General features: G+C 35.2%; 4 protein-coding genes across 4 annotated transcripts; 1 reads left to right on the forward strand and 3 right to left on the reverse strand.

The window, feature by feature from the left end:
* The first annotated feature begins 979 nt into the window (after window positions 1-979).
* On the forward strand, window positions 980-3,769 carry LOC114742779 (TMV resistance protein N-like). The gene is made up of 6 exons (XM_028930997.1): window positions 980-1,372; window positions 1,660-2,746; window positions 2,848-2,916; window positions 3,020-3,295; window positions 3,453-3,627; window positions 3,729-3,769. Exons 1-6 carry the CDS (start codon window positions 1,137-1,139, stop codon window positions 3,767-3,769), a joined length of 1,884 nt encoding a protein of 627 aa, XP_028786830.1. The 5' UTR covers window positions 980-1,136.
* Window positions 3,770-4,205: 436 nt separating this feature from the next.
* LOC114742776 (probable aquaporin TIP5-1) lies at window positions 4,206-5,751 on the reverse strand. The gene is made up of 3 exons (XM_028930994.1): window positions 5,631-5,751; window positions 4,990-5,240; window positions 4,206-4,619 (listed from the first exon to the last, which is right to left on the reverse strand). The coding sequence occupies exons 1-3, from the start codon at window positions 5,749-5,751 to the stop codon at window positions 4,242-4,244; spliced, it is 750 nt and encodes a 249-aa protein (XP_028786827.1). The 3' UTR covers window positions 4,206-4,241.
* Window positions 5,752-6,886: 1,135 nt separating this feature from the next.
* Window positions 6,887-13,634, reverse strand: LOC114742784 (putative nitric oxide synthase). Its single transcript, XM_028931000.1, has 13 exons — window positions 13,174-13,634; window positions 12,055-12,240; window positions 11,749-11,835; window positions 11,588-11,667; window positions 11,312-11,393; window positions 10,754-10,774; window positions 10,063-10,108; window positions 9,430-9,548; window positions 9,226-9,339; window positions 9,042-9,149; window positions 8,841-8,930; window positions 7,563-7,672; window positions 6,887-7,214 (listed from the first exon to the last, which is right to left on the reverse strand). Exons 1-13 carry the CDS (start codon window positions 13,612-13,614, stop codon window positions 6,965-6,967), a joined length of 1,734 nt encoding a protein of 577 aa, XP_028786833.1. The 5' UTR covers window positions 13,615-13,634; the 3' UTR covers window positions 6,887-6,964.
* A 1,137-nt stretch (window positions 13,635-14,771) lies between these two features.
* LOC114742777 (cell number regulator 6) lies at window positions 14,772-18,206 on the reverse strand. Its single transcript, XM_028930995.1, has 6 exons — window positions 18,115-18,206; window positions 17,958-17,993; window positions 17,704-17,839; window positions 16,211-16,325; window positions 15,544-15,809; window positions 14,772-15,291 (listed from the first exon to the last, which is right to left on the reverse strand). The coding sequence occupies exons 3-6, from the start codon at window positions 17,806-17,808 to the stop codon at window positions 15,061-15,063; spliced, it is 717 nt and encodes a 238-aa protein (XP_028786828.1). The 5' UTR covers window positions 17,809-17,839; window positions 17,958-17,993; window positions 18,115-18,206; the 3' UTR covers window positions 14,772-15,060.
* Between the last annotated feature and the right edge of the window lie 2,680 nt (window positions 18,207-20,886).

Below are 20,886 nucleotides of genomic sequence, written 5' to 3' on the forward strand. Positions count from 1 at the left end.
ACACTCTTAGACTAAATTCAAGGAATTAAAAATTTTGAAATTTAAGAGGTCAAAACTAAAACATGTTCAAATTTTAGGGACCAAAAATTATACTACCTTCTTTCCTTAATATAAGATTTCATTTAACTTTTATTTTGGTCCTAAATATTATACCCCAATCCACTTTGTCTCTAATATTTATGTATTTTTTTCTAAGGTAATCCTTCTAATAATGGTAGTTCTAACTAACACACTTGATTAGCAAGGATATTTTAAGAAAAACAACACCTATTTATTACAAATAATTAACTTAACTTAATTTATTTTCTTAAATTCTTTAAATTAGTCAATTAGTTTTTATAATTAGGACCAGAGGTAGTATTAATTCTATACAAAGCAAGTCAACTTTATTGAGACTAAGCATACAGGGGATGATGAGGCGGTGACCCAGCGTAATTTCGCAATGCAAACACCTTCATGTGATCCAATGAAAAAATGGCTTGGACAGATTCTGCCGAAAGACTTTACGGATTTAAAATTAAAAAAATGAGAGCTAAATTAATTGAGATTACTTGTGGTGGCCCATATTATTTTTAATTAAATGGGCATACGTTAAAGGCTTGAGGTTACAAGCCGACGACTTTTAACTCACAAAAATCTCTCTTGCCACTGGGCTACAAGAACATTAGCGGCGCATTCATCATTGTTATAACTTGCTTGTTGCTTCTATTGTTGACTAGTTACAGGGTGATGATAAGGATTTCTATCCCATGGAGTATTTGGAGAGCAGCCCATCATCGTTGAAACCGAGTCATGTATATATCAGCTTTAGAGGTGATGAAGACACTCGTAAATTCATGCATAGCCTTTCGGCTGCTCTTAAAGCAGAAGGCTTCAGAATCTTCGGAGACGATAAGAAGCATGAAAATCCAGACTCCAATCTTCCACATCACCTTCTTCAAGCAATTGATGAGTCCTGGATTTTGATTGTTGTCTTCTCCAAGAACTACGCTTCTTCATGCTGGTGTTTAAAGGAACGGTCACAGGTTGCTGGGCGCATCATTAGTTATCACATTGTACCTCAGTGTGAGGTCTTATCATCACCGGTTTTTTACAGTGCGCATCCATTGTACGCTGTCGATGCTGAACGACAAGAAATGTGCAAAGCAAACATATACAAGGTGAACAGATGGAGGGAAGCTCTGAAACAAGGGTGCCGTGTCTCTGGCCGCCGGAGTAACTCAGATAGGTTTATAGCAGTTTATTACGATGTGGATCCAAAATCCTTTGCTCAACATATTCAACAAGCATGCACACAAGATTCATTTGAGATAACCCAATGGGAGAGGAAGGTTATCGAACTAGTGGCCCCTGTCTGGCAAGTGCGGAATGAGTGCGTAATTTTACTCTCTCTTCTCTCTCTCTCTCTCTCTCTCTCTATATATATATATTTATATCTCAGACATGCATACTTTTGGCCAAAACAACAAGCTGTTGTACTAGCAGACCTCAACTCCAGATGCAATATGGATATTATATAATTTGTGTATATATATCTATTTAAAAAATTTAGATGTCACTTCTAAGTTGTCCTGATAAAAGCCACACACCAATAATAGCAGAGGATCTTTAAGAGGAAACAAATTTGATTGATTTGGCGTTCCACTTTCTCTTTTTCAGCTCAGGGTTACAGGTTATTCCAAAAATTGTTAAAGAAGTCAAGTCTAAAATAGATAAACTATTTTATGACTTCTTCGGATTTGTTGGGATGCAATCTCAAGTGGAAGAAGTGGAAAAGCTTTTGGATTTGAATGCAGATGATGAAGTTCGAGTTGTTGGCATTTGTGGTATGAGCGGATTGGGGAAATCTTCTATTGCTACTGTTTTATATCTTAAGATCTTTCACTTTTTTGATGCCTTTTGTTTCCTTCCCAATCTAAGTGGACGTTTAAAGCACGGTGACATAACTCTACAAGAACTTCTGCATAGACATTTGATGACAGAGAATTCAGAGATGAAGGATTTTCTAGACAAAGAGTTCTTACGATGCAAAAGGTTAAGAAAGCACAAGTTTCTTATAGTTCTTGATGGTGTCGATGTTGTACAACATCTACAAGAGTTGAACTTAGTTCAAAAATCCAATTGTTTTGGCGGGGGAAGTAGAATCATTATAACAACTAGAGACGAACAAGTCCTTCAAAAATATGAGGTTAAAACCATTTATAGACCTAAACTTTTGTCCAAGGAGGAAGGTTTCGAACTACTTTGCTCTCAAGCTTTTCAAGGGGGATATCCTATTGGTGAATTCAGAGAGATGATAGATAGGGTGTTGGAATATGCTAATGGCCTTCCATTAGCAATTGAAATATTCGGTTCATCCTTTTTTGGAAAAGGCATTGCAGAATGGAGAAGTTTGCTGGATAGGGAAGAAATTATTCCTCCCTATGAGATCATAAGGGTGCTTAGAAAAAGTTTTGACGAACTTGATCACATGAGTAAGGAAATGTTTTTGGACATAGCATGTTTCTTTGTCGGGAAGGACATTAACTGTGTGAAGGAAATTTTACATGATTGCATCGATTGCTCTGTTGATATAGAAATTCTTATTCAGAAATCAGTCATCACAATTGCAAATGAGAGGATACAAATGCATAGTATGTTGCAAGCAATGGGGCGAGATATTATTCGACGACAATATCCGTATCAACAAAGCCGATTATACCTTTATGGTGACATTAAATCTGTTATGGAGAAGAAAAGAAACACGGTAAGTTTTGACACCACTTTTTAGCATATTACAATATGAAAAGCTAAAACAATAATCTAACATGTCATTATTTTTGTGTACAAATGCGTTTACTCTCCCAGGTGATGAAAAATGTTGAAGCTCAGCCAGATGACATCGAATCTGTTAGTGAGAGACAGAGATACACATGGGTAAGTTTTGATGGCCCTTTTTAGCATTACATTACAAATGAGAAGTTAAAGTAATAATCTGACATTTCAGCATCTCTATATATAAATGCATTTATAATCCTAGATGGTGGAAGGTGTTGAAGCTATAGCCTTGGATTTGGAAGAGCCAAAAATGGCTTCATTGAGGATTGATGGTTTATCACATATGATCAACCTTAGATTGCTGATATTCCGTAATGTGGAATTTTCTGGAACCCTCAATAATCTTTCAAGCAAGTTGCGATATGTTTCATGGCATCAATATCCTTTCACTTCTTTACCGTCGGGTTTTCAATCTGACACACTTGTTCAACTGATTATGCCTGAAAGCAGCATGACAGAAGTATGGAAGGGCAGAATGGTATGTTCATGTTCTTCTTTCAGTTCTTAAATATTTAAATTACTAGAAATTATTCAATCAAACTCCCAAACAAATATAGATACCTTTTACCTGTTGTTAAATATCCCCCAAGTGTCTTGTTTCAATACAAAAAGTACTATATATTCTCCATTCACAGATGCTCCCTACTTTGAGAAAACTGAATCTAAGTGGCTCCAAAGCTTTGACAAAGACGCCAGATTTTGGTGGGGTTCCAAATCTTGAGAGGCTAGAGCTCGAAGGATGTACTGGATTGTTGCAACTTGATCGATATGTTGCTAAACTTCCACAGCTCAGATTCTTGAACTTGAAAGGTTGCATCAATCTTGTCAGTATCCCTAATTCCATGTTTTGTATGAACTCGTTGGAAGTCCTAAATCTAGCTGGCTGCTCTAAACTTGCATGTTGCTTGAAGTTTTCTCCAATGAGGAGCTTGATACAAGTGAGGCTGCTTAGCATCTGGGACAGTCCATTCTTGGAAAACTTTTTGTACTTTCTTCTGTTGGTTTTACCAGAACAAAAGAGATATCATCACTTTGTTTATTGTTGTCTTATTTACTTGATGTATACTTGTGAGGTCAAATATATATAAAGCTCAAGTCATGAGAGTCTGTACGAGTGTATTTGTTAAGTATGGGAATAATATAGTGTGATTGTCTCTTTATTTGGCGGCAGCAATTACTTAGATATATTTCTGGTGGTATTGCAGATTAGTTCTTAATGAACAATTATTTAAAGAAAAAGTTATATATTTATCAAAACATATCAAATCATGAAATTGTAAAACCTTGCACTAAATAAATACTCCTCCTACAAGTCTTAAACAAGTGGACATCAACCACTCACGCTCACCATAAAATCTAGCAGCAAAATAATAATCTGACCAGGAATAATATAAATATGTCTTGAACTTGACATTACTTTGACTTCAAACCCTATCTGCTTCTACAAATGAATCGGCATTCTGAGAGGGATACCCTACACTGTCATAAACAAGAGCAGCAACGGCAGCACCAATTAGGGGTCCAACCCAGTACACTGCTTGATTCTTGAAGGTTCCGGCGATAGTGGCTGAGCCGAAGGCACAAGCAGGGTTCATCGACCCGCCGGAGAACGGACCAGCGGCTAGGACATTGGCTCCGACGATCAAGCCGATGGCTAGGGCACCTGTGGGCCCCAGTTGACCACTACGCCTAGGGTCCCTAGCAGCATACACTGTGTACACTAATGCAAATGTTAGGACACCTTCCACAATTGATGCCCCAAACCCTGTCATTTGTGGTGCTATTGTGTACGTTGGCACATGCTGCGCAAAACCAGACATGCAAAAAAAAAAAAGGGTAAATTGAAGTTATAAATTTTTTTTTTAAAATCAAATCAATATAAAGTGTCCTTGAAATCTGGCAAGATAACATTAACCTTCATTTTTATATTCAAAATAATGCTAAATATCTAAAGAATTTTCAGAACTTTACAGACATGCCCTAAAAATACGTGCAATTTGAAAGCAACTCTGCCAAAAAAAAATTCATGTAATAAATTCTCTTTTTCTCAAAAAGAAAAAAGAAGATTTTGTAAGTCCCCGAACTCAATAGAGATCTCTGTAATTTTCTCTTCATCTTTAGGCAAGACTGTCTAAATTATGAAAACAAAAAGGGAATGAAGTAATTAAATACCATTCCAACGAAGGTGATCTTAAGAAGAAGGCAGGCCATGACAGAAGCAATCATCTGAGAAATCCAATAAAAGAGAGCAGTTGATAGGTTCATATGGCCTCCAACCACCCTTGCGAAGGTCACTGCTGGGTTCACATGTCCTCCTGACACGTCCCACGCCATGAACACCACAGAGGACAATGCAAAGCTATTGGCTATGGCTGCCACCACCAGATTCGCTGCCTCTGTTGCTGCTTCTCCCTTCATCTTCCCTGCCATTATTATATATATTACCCATTCAATTTCAAGTTGTTGATGAGGAAGCCACTAGTTTAAGAAAGAGACTTGATGATTTGATACAACTACTTGTATAATTATATATAAGAATGAGATCTCTTGATTTTCCCTCTCTTTCACTTTACTGCTTCATTTTCATGATGAAGGACGACTCAGAAAACCGTATGGATCGGTCAAAGTCTAAGGTGTTGAAGACGACGATCATGTTAAGGAATCTGCATTTTTTTTTTTTCCTGACAGAAATCTATGTCTATATATAATAACTTAACAGGTATAATAAAAAGGCACAGACAAAATATCTGTAGTGTCTCATGTTTTCTTAATCAACACAAAACAAGAAAGAAAAAAGAAAGACAGAATCTCACTGGAAGACATGCCGGAGCCGATCACAGCGAAGACATAGAAGAAAGTGGAGATGAACTCAGCGAGGTAGGCTCGAAGTGCAGTTCTGGTAAGAGAATCTTGGAAACGAGAAGTGAAAGCCATGTTAATATGATTGTTTTGGTAATTTGAGTTTCAGAAAAGATGAAGAAGAAGGCAGCACCGTTGGTTCACTTGTTCATTAATCGGTGAAGAAGGAAGCAGTTTTTGGACATATATATGGTTTTGAATTCAGGATTTTGAAACAAAAACCAACTGTAACTGCCAAGCGACGTGTCCTTTTTTCTGAGGGGTGGTTTTCTACTTCGTGCAAATAACGAACATTAACTAACACAGTACTGAGGGTGCATTTGTTTCTTTTTTTTGTTTTTGAATATTTTGGTCAGGCCCAAAATTGAAGGAAAAGATTCTTCCAAACCACTTTAGCCTTAATTTCAAATGATAATTTTTTATACCAATCATTATTATGTTTAAAAAAATAAATTTAATATGTCCATATTTATGAGTGTTTTTCAAACATTCAAGATTGGTTGACATTTATGTTAATGAAAGTAATAATATTAAAATTAAAAAACTAAAAATACTTTATGACAACTAAAAAAATCAACACAGAATATAATAAAGTTAAATGACCAAAGATACACTTCCACCTCACAAGAAAAGAAGAGTGGATTTTTTTGTTTTTTTGGCCAGCAAGCGTCAATCATTTCCTATAACCCCTTGAAATTATTTTTATTTGCTAAAATGTTTCTAAATAATTATCTAATTACCGTTTAAGCACTTAAGCCCGCTTGGTCTCAATCGTGATTCATGAAATAATATGTAGAAAAGTGGCACACAAAAAAAGGGGCACTTCACGCCTGAAAATGCCACAGGTTTCCTTCTGGTTGAAAAAGCCACGTTTCTTCTCTTTTTTTTATTAAATTACTTATGTGATGTGAATTTTTTTTTTTAATATTAAAACGCCAACGTGTTCACAGGCATCTAGAGATCCGCTGGCATTGGGTAGGATTGCACCAATTTTAAAAAATTAAGGGTGAAATTGTACTACTAAAAAAATTAAAATATTGGGTACACCTAAAAGATCACACACACATTTTCCTGCCCTTCCTTTTATCCTTTTGCAATGATTTCTTTTTTTAAAATATTTTTTTCCCTTGGAGAATGACTGCCCACACCCCTCACCATTACCACACGGCTTATACACAGTAAGCTATTTTGGGATCATGTAACCACAATATAGCAACAAAATTTAATTACAATTAAATCAAATAATAATCGTACATAAGATTTGCATAGGGCAGAAGACACAGCATATTCAAAAGAACCATTTTGGTCTGGTTTCCTCTTCCTTTTCTGTTAATTCCCTATATTGATACCACTCGGCTCCAAACTTGCCAACTGGTAATGGTGGTCTCACAAAAATCTCAACAGGTTTGGGCACATGCACTGCTAAATGCAATTCCCCAGAAGTTTCTGCAGATATTGTTTCTGAGATTCTGTGTGATCTGCCAACTGGCTCAACAGCAAACCATCCCAGACCAGATATAGCTACATCACAAGCGGGCCTGCTTCCAAGGAATAATTGAGAAATTTCACCTTTTTATGTCTCTTTATTCATAAATATGAGCAATTTGCCCAAATACAATTGCCCTACGTTTGGCAAGAACATAGAAAAGAAATTCCCTTTCTACGGTGAAAACCCCCACCCTTTCCATTATATCTTTCCTATACTCAACAATAAAAGTCTTGTTTAATACACATTTTTATTCAAGGACATGAAAGACATATATTCGTTATCCACAAATTGCCTTTTTAATTCTACTTCCTTGTCCATTCTAGTTAACAATCCAAACAGGCCTGATGTGTTGAAAGCAGCCGCAATGGAACTAGGTGAGTAAGTGATAGAGTGATACCTCTCCGCATCTTCAAATTTTATTTGCAAATTACGTTCTGATTCAAGGCCTCTCCAGTTCTCAGCCTTTAGTGTTCCAGTTGGTGGGGTCAGCAGAACTCCAACTTCTTTCTGAGAAGGTAAAGCAAGACCCTCTCAAAACATGGGTGGGAACTCGAGAAACATCACAATAACATAAAAGCAGCACAAAAAGAACATTTCATTTTTACAGAGGAAAGAGAAGTCTTGCGCCTAATAGCAGCCCAAAGACAACACAAGCAAAACTGATTTGCCAGCAGAATAGGACAGCAAGAGGAAAACAGAGTGATGTAGAACAAGAAAGGATTGGAAGTGACGAAGGCGATGGCGGTGATTTCGTGGCAAACGGAGGTCGGACGAGTGAGATCTGGGCCTTCAAAGTGACGCTGACGGTGACGCTGGCTCGTGGAGGCTGTTTCCGGTGGTTTCTGGTTGTGAAACTTTGAGATCTGGACGGATTGTTGCCTACGGTGAGAATGGAAGTGGCGGCACAGTGAACGGTCGTCAGAAAATGAGCGAACAATGGTGAAGGAGCGGCGGCCGTGGGTTGTTTTGACTAAGGGCGTATTTGGGCGTTTCAAAAATCAAAAGGCACAAGGGAAACCAGGCTCTGGTACCAAAATTGATGTAGAACAAGAAAGGATTGGAAGGGATGAGAAGTTAGAGAAGAAGAAGGGAGGAGAAGCAGAGAAGCAGGGAGAACGGGAGAAAAACCGATCGATAAATTCTAAATGCCAAAGTCTAATTACAAACTGAAACCCTAAACTATAAATAAAAGAAATAAATAAAAGAAATAAAATGAGGGGAGTGGGGAAGTGGGGTGAGTGGAGTAATTACCCACGATCTAAAATAAACAATAATAAAAATAATTAATTAGTTAAATTAAATCTGCATCACAGAGAATGTACATATTTTCAACTATATATGGACATAACAAAATGGAAATTTCACCATCTTAAATGCAACACAGTGATGACAGTAGTGCTAATAAAATGCAATTGCTAACTCACACGCGATACGAACAAGTAGCATGTACACGCATCTTTTATTCAGGAATTATGGTCCAACTATAACGTTATTTAAAAAGAAAACTGAAACAGCTTGATTTATCCATTGGTTACTAGAACTGTAGAGACAAGTTCAACTTCATCACTCAGTTCGTAATCGCAAGAAAAGTGTAACCCATAAAATATTTAGCAAGTTAGACAAGATGGGCAGATTTAAGAAACAATAATGTCTCAATGAGCGTGGGTGACACTACCTGGTAAAACTCATCTGCGTTCTCCGTGGGCACAATATGAATCTGAAGGCCCTTGGGCCCATAAAACGTCAAACATGTTTCGGGCAGAGCCTGAAAATATCAAGATGAAGGAAATTAAAGAGACAAGAAAAAACCCAGCACATTATTGATAAGTTTCTCCACAGCATCCAAGGAAAATAAATAAGGGTACAAAGTAAGAACCTTCAAGACATCAATTCTGACCAGCCCTCCCCAAAATATTGAAAATCCATTTAAGCCATTTGATTTGGAATTATCTGCGCCTGCGTAGTCCTTGAATACCTGAGAATTCTGACAATAACAATGAGGAGCAAAGTTAGCGTATGCTATTGATATTACATCTTGAACAATTGCGATACATACATACCGGGAAAGATAGACCCCTCAGTCGGCTTCGAGGAGCAAGACAGGAAAGATCTTCAGAATGAACAACCGCAGTTTGCCTATGGTGAAGATGAACTCCAGGAGTGTCATATAGATTCTGCATGCATTGAGAAATAGAATCATGAAAAATTCAAATATTAAACAATCATGTGACATACAATATACAAAATTAAAATGAATGGCATACCCCCTCTCCTAGAAAGGCGTTAATTTTAATTGGCCCCAGGGTAGTTCCAGGGACAGCAGATTGTATTGGTTTGTACTTCTGTGCAGCTGCAGCAACTGGATCTTTTATTGCCATTATTTCTGACAACAAATATGTCACAATGTAGAAACATGAGAACTTGGATTTCTAAAATGATGAGCAAATAAAACTAATTCAGTATGTGTGCGCATAAGTCAATGTATCTCTTGGCAATAATTTCAACAGAAACCTGCTTGAACCACACAAAATGACGTATTGAAGAAAACCTATTGTACTTATAACATAATCCTCTTCTGGGTTATCTGTTATACAAGGTTTACAACCTGTCAGTAACCACGTGAACAAGGCTAAGGCTGGTGGGCTCAGTATTTCAGAGGAAAGTGAATGTCTTTACCACAATGCAAACAGTGAGCAAAAATTAATATTAAATAACATGGGCTTACGTAATGAAAAAAGCATCTAAATTTACAAAACAACTGGCAAAAAAGAAGCATAAAAAAACATCATTTATTCAGAGAAAATTTTGAATCATGCTATAGATAAACAACCAAATTGCTAGATGATGAATAAATTCAATGCTAGTATTTATGATGCACGGAAGTATAACTAACTTACTCAGTAAAGCGTTAATGAATGCAGATTTCCCAACATTAGCTGACCCCTATAAGAAGTGTGAAAGAAATAGATAAATAAATAAATAGAATTTCAGTGAAGTCAGGGTAATAAACCAAAAGCAAATATACAAAAATAAAAAGACCTCAGTACATTATCCCCAGGGTAATATAAGACTTTATGATAAATCAGTGAAAATAATCATTCTAGAGTGGCATTTTTAAATTTTCCTGCTAAGCTTATCTCCTCAAATTCAGCATTTTAAGGTACCAGGTTCAATTGCTGCATATTTTGTACAGTTGAGCCCACAACTCAACAAATAGAAGATAAACAGATATGCATATGCATAGTGTGGAAAATAATTGAATGCAAACAAGAAAATATGCGCTCATACAGTTATGCGAATATCATGTTTGTAGAAAAATTTGTTATTCAAATCTTAAGGCATGATCAGACAAACTTTATTTGAAGTTTGAAATATACATATTGATCAGAAGCCAGTAAAGAGATACTTCAATATTTCTAATCCCAAATAATTGTTACTAGCTCTATAGGAGAGGAAAAAAAGGTTCAAGAAGATGAATCAAAAGATCAATTTCCAAATCCCATATAAACGATTTTGCATAGGAACATCATGTCATGCTACAATAACAACCTTCGTAAAACATGTGAAGCTTCCAATTCAGAGGCTTACCAGTATGTACACATCACGTCCCTGCAAAAATTAAAATATATAGAATTTCATTAGAGAAAAAGATAAGAAAAGTCAAAGTTAACAGTTCCCATTTTCATGAATATAGATGATGGCATATGTGAATGTTAGGATTTTGGAATGCATCATCTCTGCATGGATTGGAAATTTATGATAATTAGGATAGGAATTTTGGACATTATCCATCAAAACCCCCCCCCCCAAAAAAAAAAAATAATCGTGCAAGAAAATTTCAAGCGTCAGAATATCAATTTTTCACATCAGGCAATACATAGTAACTAAAAGGGAAGCATCATGCCTTATAAAACATATTACATATCACATAAATGAAGGCATTTCAGATTATGATGAAAAATGTGACACAGTTAATATAAATAACATAACATTTGGCAATCCACACCACAGCATAAAACATCTACCACGTTTTTCAAAACACATAATTTATGTCATCTTCAATATAAAATTGAATGGTTGCATCTCATCAGATTTTCTGAAAGGGCCACTCGGTTTTTCTAACTAATGTTATCAGGTCAAAGGTACCTTCTTTTCTTTCTGGATTTCCGATACCACTCCAGTTATTCCAACTAATGATTTAGAACTGGTGAGATGAACACTGAGAACACTGCAAAAAATAGTTAAACTCCTCCAATTAACTTCTCACATTACAACAAGAATAGCACTTATTTCAAGTGACACTTAATAACATTTTCAACTGAATTCATGTAATGATATTACAGTCAATCAAAAGAACACAAATTAATTAATTCAAAGTTTATAATTTATCATGGAGAATATTAATAATAAAATGAAACTTACTTTAGCCCTTTTTTGGTGACAGCTTCTACAACCCAATCCCCAATACAATTAAGATCAGTATCTCTCGGCAGGAGATCAATCTACAAACAAAATATACAGTTACAATTTTACGATCTATGTGTCCAAATAAACAAAATCAGCCACGTGGATATGATAGTTACCTTAGTCACCACCAGTATTATTGGATTGGCACCAGCAAGATCACGCACCCGAGACAAAAAACTGCCATTGAAGTCAACAATATCAACCTAGAAGTAATTTCTTCAACAAATTAGATCAAGAAGTTTTATCACTTCCAGCTATTATCATTAATTGGACAGAAAAAGATAATTTAAAAGTAACAAATTATATTGAGAAAAAAGACTGCAGAACTACATAACTGTACCTCAATAAAGGACGCTGTTGTTATACTTTACAAGTAGTAAAGAACATTAATTAAAACCAGATAAAGCAAAAGTTAGATTTACCAATTTAACAATTAAGGCTTTCTCATGGCGTAGATGAGACAATTTTTCTCGAAGCTCTTCAGCCATAATAAACTGTTTACCACCAGCATATCCTCCATGTCCACCAACAGCAGTTATCATCTGTCCATGAGACAAAAGTCGGCACCGCCCACATAGAATGGTTTTAAGCTGGTGATGTTTCTTCTTCTGCATAATTAACACGCATTCAGCAAGTAAACTCTATGCAGGCCCTACAACTAAAAGTCAACTTCATCCTTGACATCTTTATTTTCCACATACATTGAAAGCATAAAAGCAAAACTTCGGCTATGAAAGTCTTAAGCCAAACTTGAGATAAAAATTCACTTTGCATCACTTACCATGCATACATTGACCACACAAAAGTGTATCATAAACCAAAAGGTTGTGATTGAAAAAAATGGAAAAAGTGAATGCAACAACTTCGAAGACTATATATTATTTTCAAGAAACTATTTTAAAATAAATTCTCCATTGCATTTTTCTCTTTCTCAGTCTCGTTCTTGCTTGGATGTGTTCTGCCAAAAAAATGCCATTCATACTCTCATTAACAATTACTCATTTCAAATATACATTAAAGCTTATGGAATTCAAGCCCGACCATCCTCATTCAGCCACAAAGAACATCCATCAATCAGTATTTGACAAATGCAACAAAAGCCACTGCATGAAACCTATGAAGGCAGTTTCCAACTTTCAAACTCATTTTTAAAGTTCAGCTCCAAAATGGACTTAATCTGAGTTTTACCATCGAAGAATTTGAAATTCACTTGGTCTAGTGAGAAGTGGCATCACAGTTAAACACCCGTCAAAATATAAGATTCATCCTATCTATTTAATAATGCATGAGTCAAATTTGATTCCGTTCCATGTGAAAAACTGAAATTATGTTCAGTAAGACCATTAGACCCCGCGTACCCGGGGAGTGGGGAATATCAGAAATCAAAACATCTAGAAACTTAGTCAAATCTACACATAGAAGGACAGATGCCCTGAAAGGTGGAAACCAGCTAAACCCAGCCATAACCAGAATCAAAAATTCGAGAGCTTCATTTAACACGCTCATTGAAATTAGGGGGGGGGGGGAAAAGGTTAAGCTACCAATTCATAAGTCTTCAAATCCACGTAACCAGGGGCATCAATCTCCGAAGTTTGCAACGGAGCTCCACACCCATAACAACAAGCAACCGCCAAAGAAGCTTTCATCACAACCTTCTCTCTCTTTTGCTTCTTCCGCTCCTTCTTGTTCTCTTTGAGGACCAACTTCAGCGCCTCAGCGGACATCTGATGTTCAAGGTGCCTCTCTCCGGGTGTTGGAGACGCTGCGCCGGTGCCTTCTGGTTCCACCTGCCCATAGTCTGTGAAATGCGCATCTGAAGATGATGGTTTCCGAGATGCTTGTGTCTGTGACTTCGAAAATTCGCAAATTATAAGCGAAGGCTTTGTGTCCAATTGGGAAAATTTCGGGTTGAAGAGTGAAAAGTGGTGTGGGATAGAGATAGAGAGAGAAGGCAGGACAGTGCAGAGGTTTTTAAGCGCCATGGCAGAGAGGTTTTAGTTTTCCGTTCAGAGTTGGGTCTTCCTCATCCCCTCTGGTCCTGCATCAGCTAGAGGGAGGCCCTGGGGTAGCAACACTGTAATGACAATAGAAGGAAACGACTTGGCGTTTAGTCAGATTTTTTTTTGTGTGTGTGATAAAATTTGCTTACTTTTAATAAAACTACAAAAATATGCAAATGTCTTCTTTGATCTCTTGTGAACCTGTTGATGTTAGCTCTCTCTCTTCTTTTTTATCTTCTTGCTTTTGTTCTTTTTCCTCGTGTAATATAACTGAAAGGTTCCTCTTACTTTAATATCGTTTGATCTTTTACAAAGAATATATATAAATATACAAATGTTTTTATATTTTCTCAAAATATATATTAGCATTGGAAAAATAATTCTAGTACTTTTTCTGTCGAAATATTTAGTCTCGGATAAATGAATTAAATCTATATGTCAGAGATCTTGAGAAGATAAATTAAGAGTATATAAGATTGGTTAAAAATATTCTCACAGCATTACCAAGACAAAATTGCAACTTTCAAACATATATAAATTATAATTTTAAATTAATATCGAGAAAATAGAATTTTAAAAGCACTTAGAATATCTTATTTTTGTAAGTTTTATGAAGACTTTAATTTTTGGGAATCTTTATTCATCAATTTTATAAATTATAAATTCTTCAGGAGTGATTTCACACTCAGAGTGGAACATTAAATATATGAATAAAAAAGTTTTTCTTGTACTGATAGAAAATTATAATAAAGTATAATTCTTTGTAAATAATAATGATAAAACGTACTGCCTCCAATCCTAATTATAAGAGCTAGTTAACTAATTTGAAGAGAGTAAAGAAAGAAGTTAAGTTAGCTATTTGTCATAAATAGGTTATGTCTTTCCTAAAATATCCTTACTAATCAAGTGTATTGACTAGAACTATTATTGTTACAAAGACTATCTTGAAAAAAAATACATAAATATTAGGGACAAAGTGAATTAGAGTCTTATATTTAAGACCAAAATAAAAATTAAACGAGATCCTATATTAAGGACAGGAGGTAGTAATAGATATCACATATCTTTTTGTATAATTAAAAAATAAATAAATAAATCGTTGTAATGCATCGACCCCACGCAGCCAAAGTGTCGCTTCCTTGTATAATTTTTCATCCAACTTTCTCACCATTTCAACCAAATGGTGCAAAATACATCAATGCCTTGATGGCGCTCAAAAAAAGATTCATTAATAAACAGAGATAGAAAAGTTAGGATCAACAGCTCAATCAGGCAGATAAGAAAGAAAAATTTGGCTCTCAAAGGAATTCTGTGCAAGTAATCAACATGTCCAGAGCAACAACTCAATCTCAGGGGAAAGGGGTTTCTCTATGGTGTAAAATTTCATACAAGCATGCTATTCTTTAGACTATAAACAAATGGTATATCCTAAATAGGCTGCATTTCCAAATGGGTATGCTCATTGTTTTTGTCAGCAGAAGTTGCTTCTGAATTTTCCTTGTCATCGTCTGTGGACCTCATCTGTTGAACTGGAGGCGGGTTCACCACAGTCATCGGCACAGCGACATCGGTGAGCCGTACCTTCATCTCCCTGTGCTCCTGACATAAGGCACACCAGTGCAAGCAGCAGTGGACACAACATGGGTCGCACGGCGAGTTCTACATCCATAAAAGTTATATATATGTAGGCAAAATCAATAACAAAACAAGATTTTCATTCTTGGGGGGGGGGGGGGGACCATGAAAGTCAATTGGGAAAAAAAAACTGAAGCCTCCTTGAGATCCTCATCAACCCCACAGCCAAGAAGGCCCTAAACCCATACGCTAATGTGAACGTTGTCTGGGAGATTAAGCAGAAGCAGCATATGGATTAAATGCTTTGCTTGATAGAAGATGAAGTAGAACATGTACCTTTAGGTGATATTTCTTCTGTAGGGATTGCCGAACCAGACCAGTGTAAATCCCGCACATCCACCAAGTAAAAAGTAAACCCTCGCCGATGAGAAATGCTGTCCCAGGTTCAATACCATGAAAAATTGCAGTCGCTGCTGCTAGAGCAATGCCACCTTCAACAAAAATAGCGTGACAAACGCATGGCTTATTCCAAGGAGTGTCGTCCCTCAAGCTTTCCACATTGCGCCCAAATAATACGCAAGGACAAAACAGTCCTGTTAAGCCTGCAATGGAGGATCAGTGTCCAGAAACAATAAATTCCATGTTGAATCAAAGCACTATAACCATGCACTATAACTGAAGCATAAATCCCAACAGCAATTAGTAAGTAAAGTATATTGAAGAGAATCACAATAAAATTGCCAATCTCAAAAGACATATTTCATGTATTATTTCAAGCAACACAGATAACAGAGCTTGCTCCTAGTCATAGTGATCTAGCTGATAAAATGCAACTACCATTAAGTCTAAAAGTGTTCAATTCTTCCTAAATGTTTAATCTCACTAACCAAAAAGGTCAAAAACAATTCTCACCAACCAAAAATTGATAATATCCACATGCTTTAAGTTATTGATTACAGCTGTCAGCTAGCCAGCCCTTATAGGCCCTACAATATTAACTTACAACTTTCTCTATCTTCAGCACATCCAAAGATCCCCGTTGTCCAAGGTTCATCTGCAGGAGGTGAGTAGCTTTCGGGTAGCTCCTGTCCGCATTCACTGCATTTGCGAACAGCCAACTGAAAAGTTGGGAGAAAGAAACAAATTATCATATATTTGTTAGTCATTATGAAGAACATGCAACATTTGTCTGATGGTTTGATATTGCATTGCCTCACACATGAAAACTATTCCTTGAACTTTATTTATTTTGAATGAGTATAAAATATCTGATTCCGGTAAGCACGTATAATATCCACGGCCATTGTTCCTTTCCTACTGTTAACTGAATCTTGTAAGTTGTAAACACCATCATCTCATGCTGTATCAAGATAGTAGCCAAATAAGCATTGGCATCTATTTCAAGCCCCCTAGGCAGGGGGACTCCACCCATGAAAACGTAATTACCCAATCATTGATCAATACCAACTGAAAGCTGAAAATAACACCAATACCTGTATCACTCTACATACCCAGATCTATGAACTTAGCAACTTCAAACTTTTAAACAATCTCACAGAAATTAACTTAGAACATTAATTTCTGCTTTTCTCCAATGCCAATGAGACAAATTCAGGTTATGAGCCAATGATAAAAGAGACATGATACTTTAAACCTAAAAATGTTATATACAAAAAAGAATTACGTAGTAAAGACTCATAATTATCATATCCCAGCTTTTTTTTTTTTTCCAGTATAACTTTTCTTCATTTGTCTTCTGCAGTGGCTACGATTTAAAGAAGCGTCCTTCTTAGACAAGTCAGGTATTACCATCTCCAACTATAAGAGCCAATAGTTTTAAAAGTGTGTGATTATACCAGGGTTGACTTGTCAATTCTATAAATATGCAGGGTTTCCAATTATAAAGTTATAATACAACGATATCCCAAAACTTTCCGTACTTAAACACGTACAAATATGGCAAAGTCAATTGTTCACTTCCTTTCCACTAATTTCTCCATCTTGATAGAGCCTTTTAGAACAAGCAGTCTCTAATGTGGTAAATGCCACCCTTGATCTTATTAACAAAATAAATTTTATCAGCAGGTAATGGGGATCGGTCAGTCACTGCTTTATCCCGGCCTCAAAATCAACCGGCTTCTCCATATAAGAGGAATGCAAACGATTCTAAACACGGTAGCTTAAACTTATTAGCCACATTGCCATTCCCCCAACAACTCAAGAACTTACTAATTAATAAAGATCCTATAACGCACTCGAAAACACTCTTTAACATAGTTTTCTGACCTAACAAGCAAATAAGTAGGCCTTAGGTATAATCGTAAAATTAAATCATACGGCAACTATTTCAATTCGTAAAAAGGCGTCAAGTCGAATTCTTCAATATAAATACCCGAATCAAAACCTATAGCACCATCGGAAGATATCAACAACAAAATGGATCTGGGGCAGACCGCCACAGCAAATGAGCTCAAAGAAAGTCCGAATAAGTCAAACCTGAGGAACCTCAATTGGCTGATTAAGTTCGCCGGGCTGGATATCCTGCAGAGGCGCCTGATCTTTAGAGAGTTTCACGTAACGCGATTGCTTCCTTTCTTCCATCCGATCTCACAAAAACCCAGAATAAAAAACACTGCAAAAAAAAAAATCAACTAAGAATCACACAAGACGCATCTGTTCGGAGCTAAGGAACAGCCAGAAAAATACCGAAGAATAAAAAACACTACAAGATCACGAGAATTACGAGGTACCTGCGTCGATTCTGGTGATAGATACGCTAATCCTCTCTAGATTTATGGAAACGATAGAGGCCGGGAAACCGGAAAGGTCAGCGGATTCTTCGAATAAAAAGGAAGAAAGATGGAATACCAAAAGAAAAATAAGGAAGAAAAATGACTAGCGGATAACCTGATACTGCTAGTCAAACACTCGAACCGACTAACATTGTGGATCGAAGACTAGAGATTGATCCATCGGAGAATTTTACGAACAGCTGTTTTTATTCAACTGTTAATTGCATCCGGCCTAACGCTCGTACTCTTGGATTGGTATCAAATTAATTGTCTTTTAGTAGTTGTGGGATATTGCCTGCAAAGCTAGAGAATTAATTTACGAACGATCGAAAAAAATTAGTTAAATTCCTTTGGTGTAATAAATAACTACTAGTATTATTTTTTTAAAAATACTCTTATTAATCATGTGCATTAAAATCATTCCGTAATAAAACCTCTTGTCATATGTAATTATTATAAGACTTATTTAGAAAGAAATTAATAAATAATAGAAATAAAATAAATTAAAACATTATATTTAAAATTAAATTAAAATTTTCGGCCCTTATATTAAGAGTAATAGTAGTATTAATCAACTTTTTTTCAACCGATAGGATATTTGTGTTGCACTGTCCAAATTTATTTAAGGTTTAATTAGTTGTTTAAATTAAATTCCATTCGCAAAAAAGATTTAGGAGAGTTTGGTTTATTCCTAAAATATTTGTAAAAAGTATTTTCACGTAAGTCAAGATGAAAATTTTCTTATAATATACTACTTCCGGTCCTTAATATAAGACCCTATTTAATTTTTATTTTGGTCCTAAATATAAGACCCTAGTCCACTTTGTCTCTCATATTTATACATTTTTTTCCAAAATAGCCCTTCTAACAATGATGGTTGTAGTTAATACACTTGATTAGTAAGGATATTTTAGGAAAGACAACATCTATTTAAGATAAATAACTAACTCAACTTACTTCCTTAATTTCCTCAAATTAGTCAACTGGCTCTTATAATTAGGACCGGAGGTAGTATTTATTTTGCATATCATAAATCACTTTTAAAATTATAGTTTAGTTTCCATCCAAACATCCCATTAGATTAATCTCCATACTATAGGGCTAGTCTAACATTAATTTGAAGGCAAAATGACATTGCACGACAAATTTTGGCACACTCATCATTTTTATTGATGGTCAAGCTCCTGACCTCATACTTAGAAAATAATCCTCAAGAGTAGAGAGGTGTTGGGATAATGGTCATCTTCATAGTTAGATGTATCTGTCATATGATTCATATATTATTTATAAGGAAAATCATTATAAAATTTTAGAAAAACAATGTATTCACTAAAAAAGAAGTTTAGAAGAATCCCAAAAAAATATCTTTAAATTTTAAATTTTCAAATTAGTCTTATTGACTTTACTTTGATAATAATTGACAACATTTAAAAAATAAATCACAACGTATTTTTGTAGTCATTCTTGCTTTGGAATTTTAAAATTTTAGAGGTTTTTTTTATAGAATTTTTCCAAAAATTTTCAGAAAAAGTTAACAGCATCAATAATAAATTTCGATGCAAAAATATGAGGACATGTTTGTGCTACTCCCTTATTTATTATGAGATTTTTTTTTATTACATTCCTCTATTTAGATCTCAGTGTCATTATACTATGAATTTTTATAAATATTACGAATATGAGTATAATTATAATATAAAATTTAATTTAATAATTTATATAAAAATTATGTGCAAGAGTCTGTTTTTTAAGTACCATCTGATATAAATTAAAGAACTTGCATGCAATTAATTTAATTTGGGTTATTCTTTTTTTTTAATTTTAGTTTAACTCCTTAATTTTTAATTTGTTGTGTTGGTAATTTGGTAGAGTGTTAAGCCGCATAAAAGGTATGAAAATTGGACAAATGCAAGGGTCTAAGAATATTCACAAAGTTTTAGTGAAGAGAGAGAATTAACAATACTTATATCAAGTTTCTTATATCTAATTATTATGTTAAAGTTTTTTAACCATATATGATAATGTATCTTATTTTTAAAATATTATCATTTAATTATAAACTCATGTAAAAAGAATAGGATGCATGACTATATGTAATTTAAAAACTTGATATAATGGATATATAAAGAACTTGACTAGGTATTTTCTTACAAATTTTGACCAACATTTTTTATACATCATTTTTGGACAAAAATTTTATTTAGTCATATTTTCATCTAAGAAAAGCATTATTAAACATGCTTGATTATTTATTTTATATAATGTAAACAATATATATGGATCAACTAAAGAATATGATGATCGCTGGTCGGGGGGAAAAAAAACCAAAGGATACGATGATCGTATGAGTGTTTTGAACGTGTCAGTGGTCAAGGGTTTCCTTATCACCAATCACAAAGTTACTTAGGGCTCGTTTGGCATCATGTTTGGGCTTCCAAACGTGGCCAAACGAGCTTTTCCACTGAACTTCTCCACATGGGCTTGTTTGGATCCACATCTACACAATCTGACTTCTTAAGCTCTGATGGACTTCTGGCAGAAGCTCAATGCAAGGGCTTTTTTCTGGAGCACGATGGCGTTGAGGGAAAAAACGGTTACATATTTATTACCAATCTTAAATTTTATTACCAACCTGCTGCATGTTTATTTTCTCTCAGCTCAATATTAAAGAGAGTTCGGCTTTACACAACACACAACACACGATCTGAAGCCTCGCTCACGACTGCAAGTCCGTGTTGCTTTTTAGTTATTTGATGTATGGCATCTAATTAATTATTTGATGTATCGTGTGTAAAAATACTATGTTTGTATGATTTCTAATTTATATATTTATCCATTACATATATTTAATTAAGTATTTTATTATTTTTCAATTTCTTTCTAATAT

The sequence above is a fragment of the Neltuma alba genome, unplaced genomic scaffold (genome assembly GCF_004799145.2).
Source record: "Neltuma alba isolate B1F8T4 unplaced genomic scaffold, ASM479914v2 tig00003884_pilon, whole genome shotgun sequence".
NCBI classification, from domain to species: Eukaryota; Viridiplantae; Streptophyta; class Magnoliopsida; order Fabales; family Fabaceae; genus Neltuma; species Neltuma alba.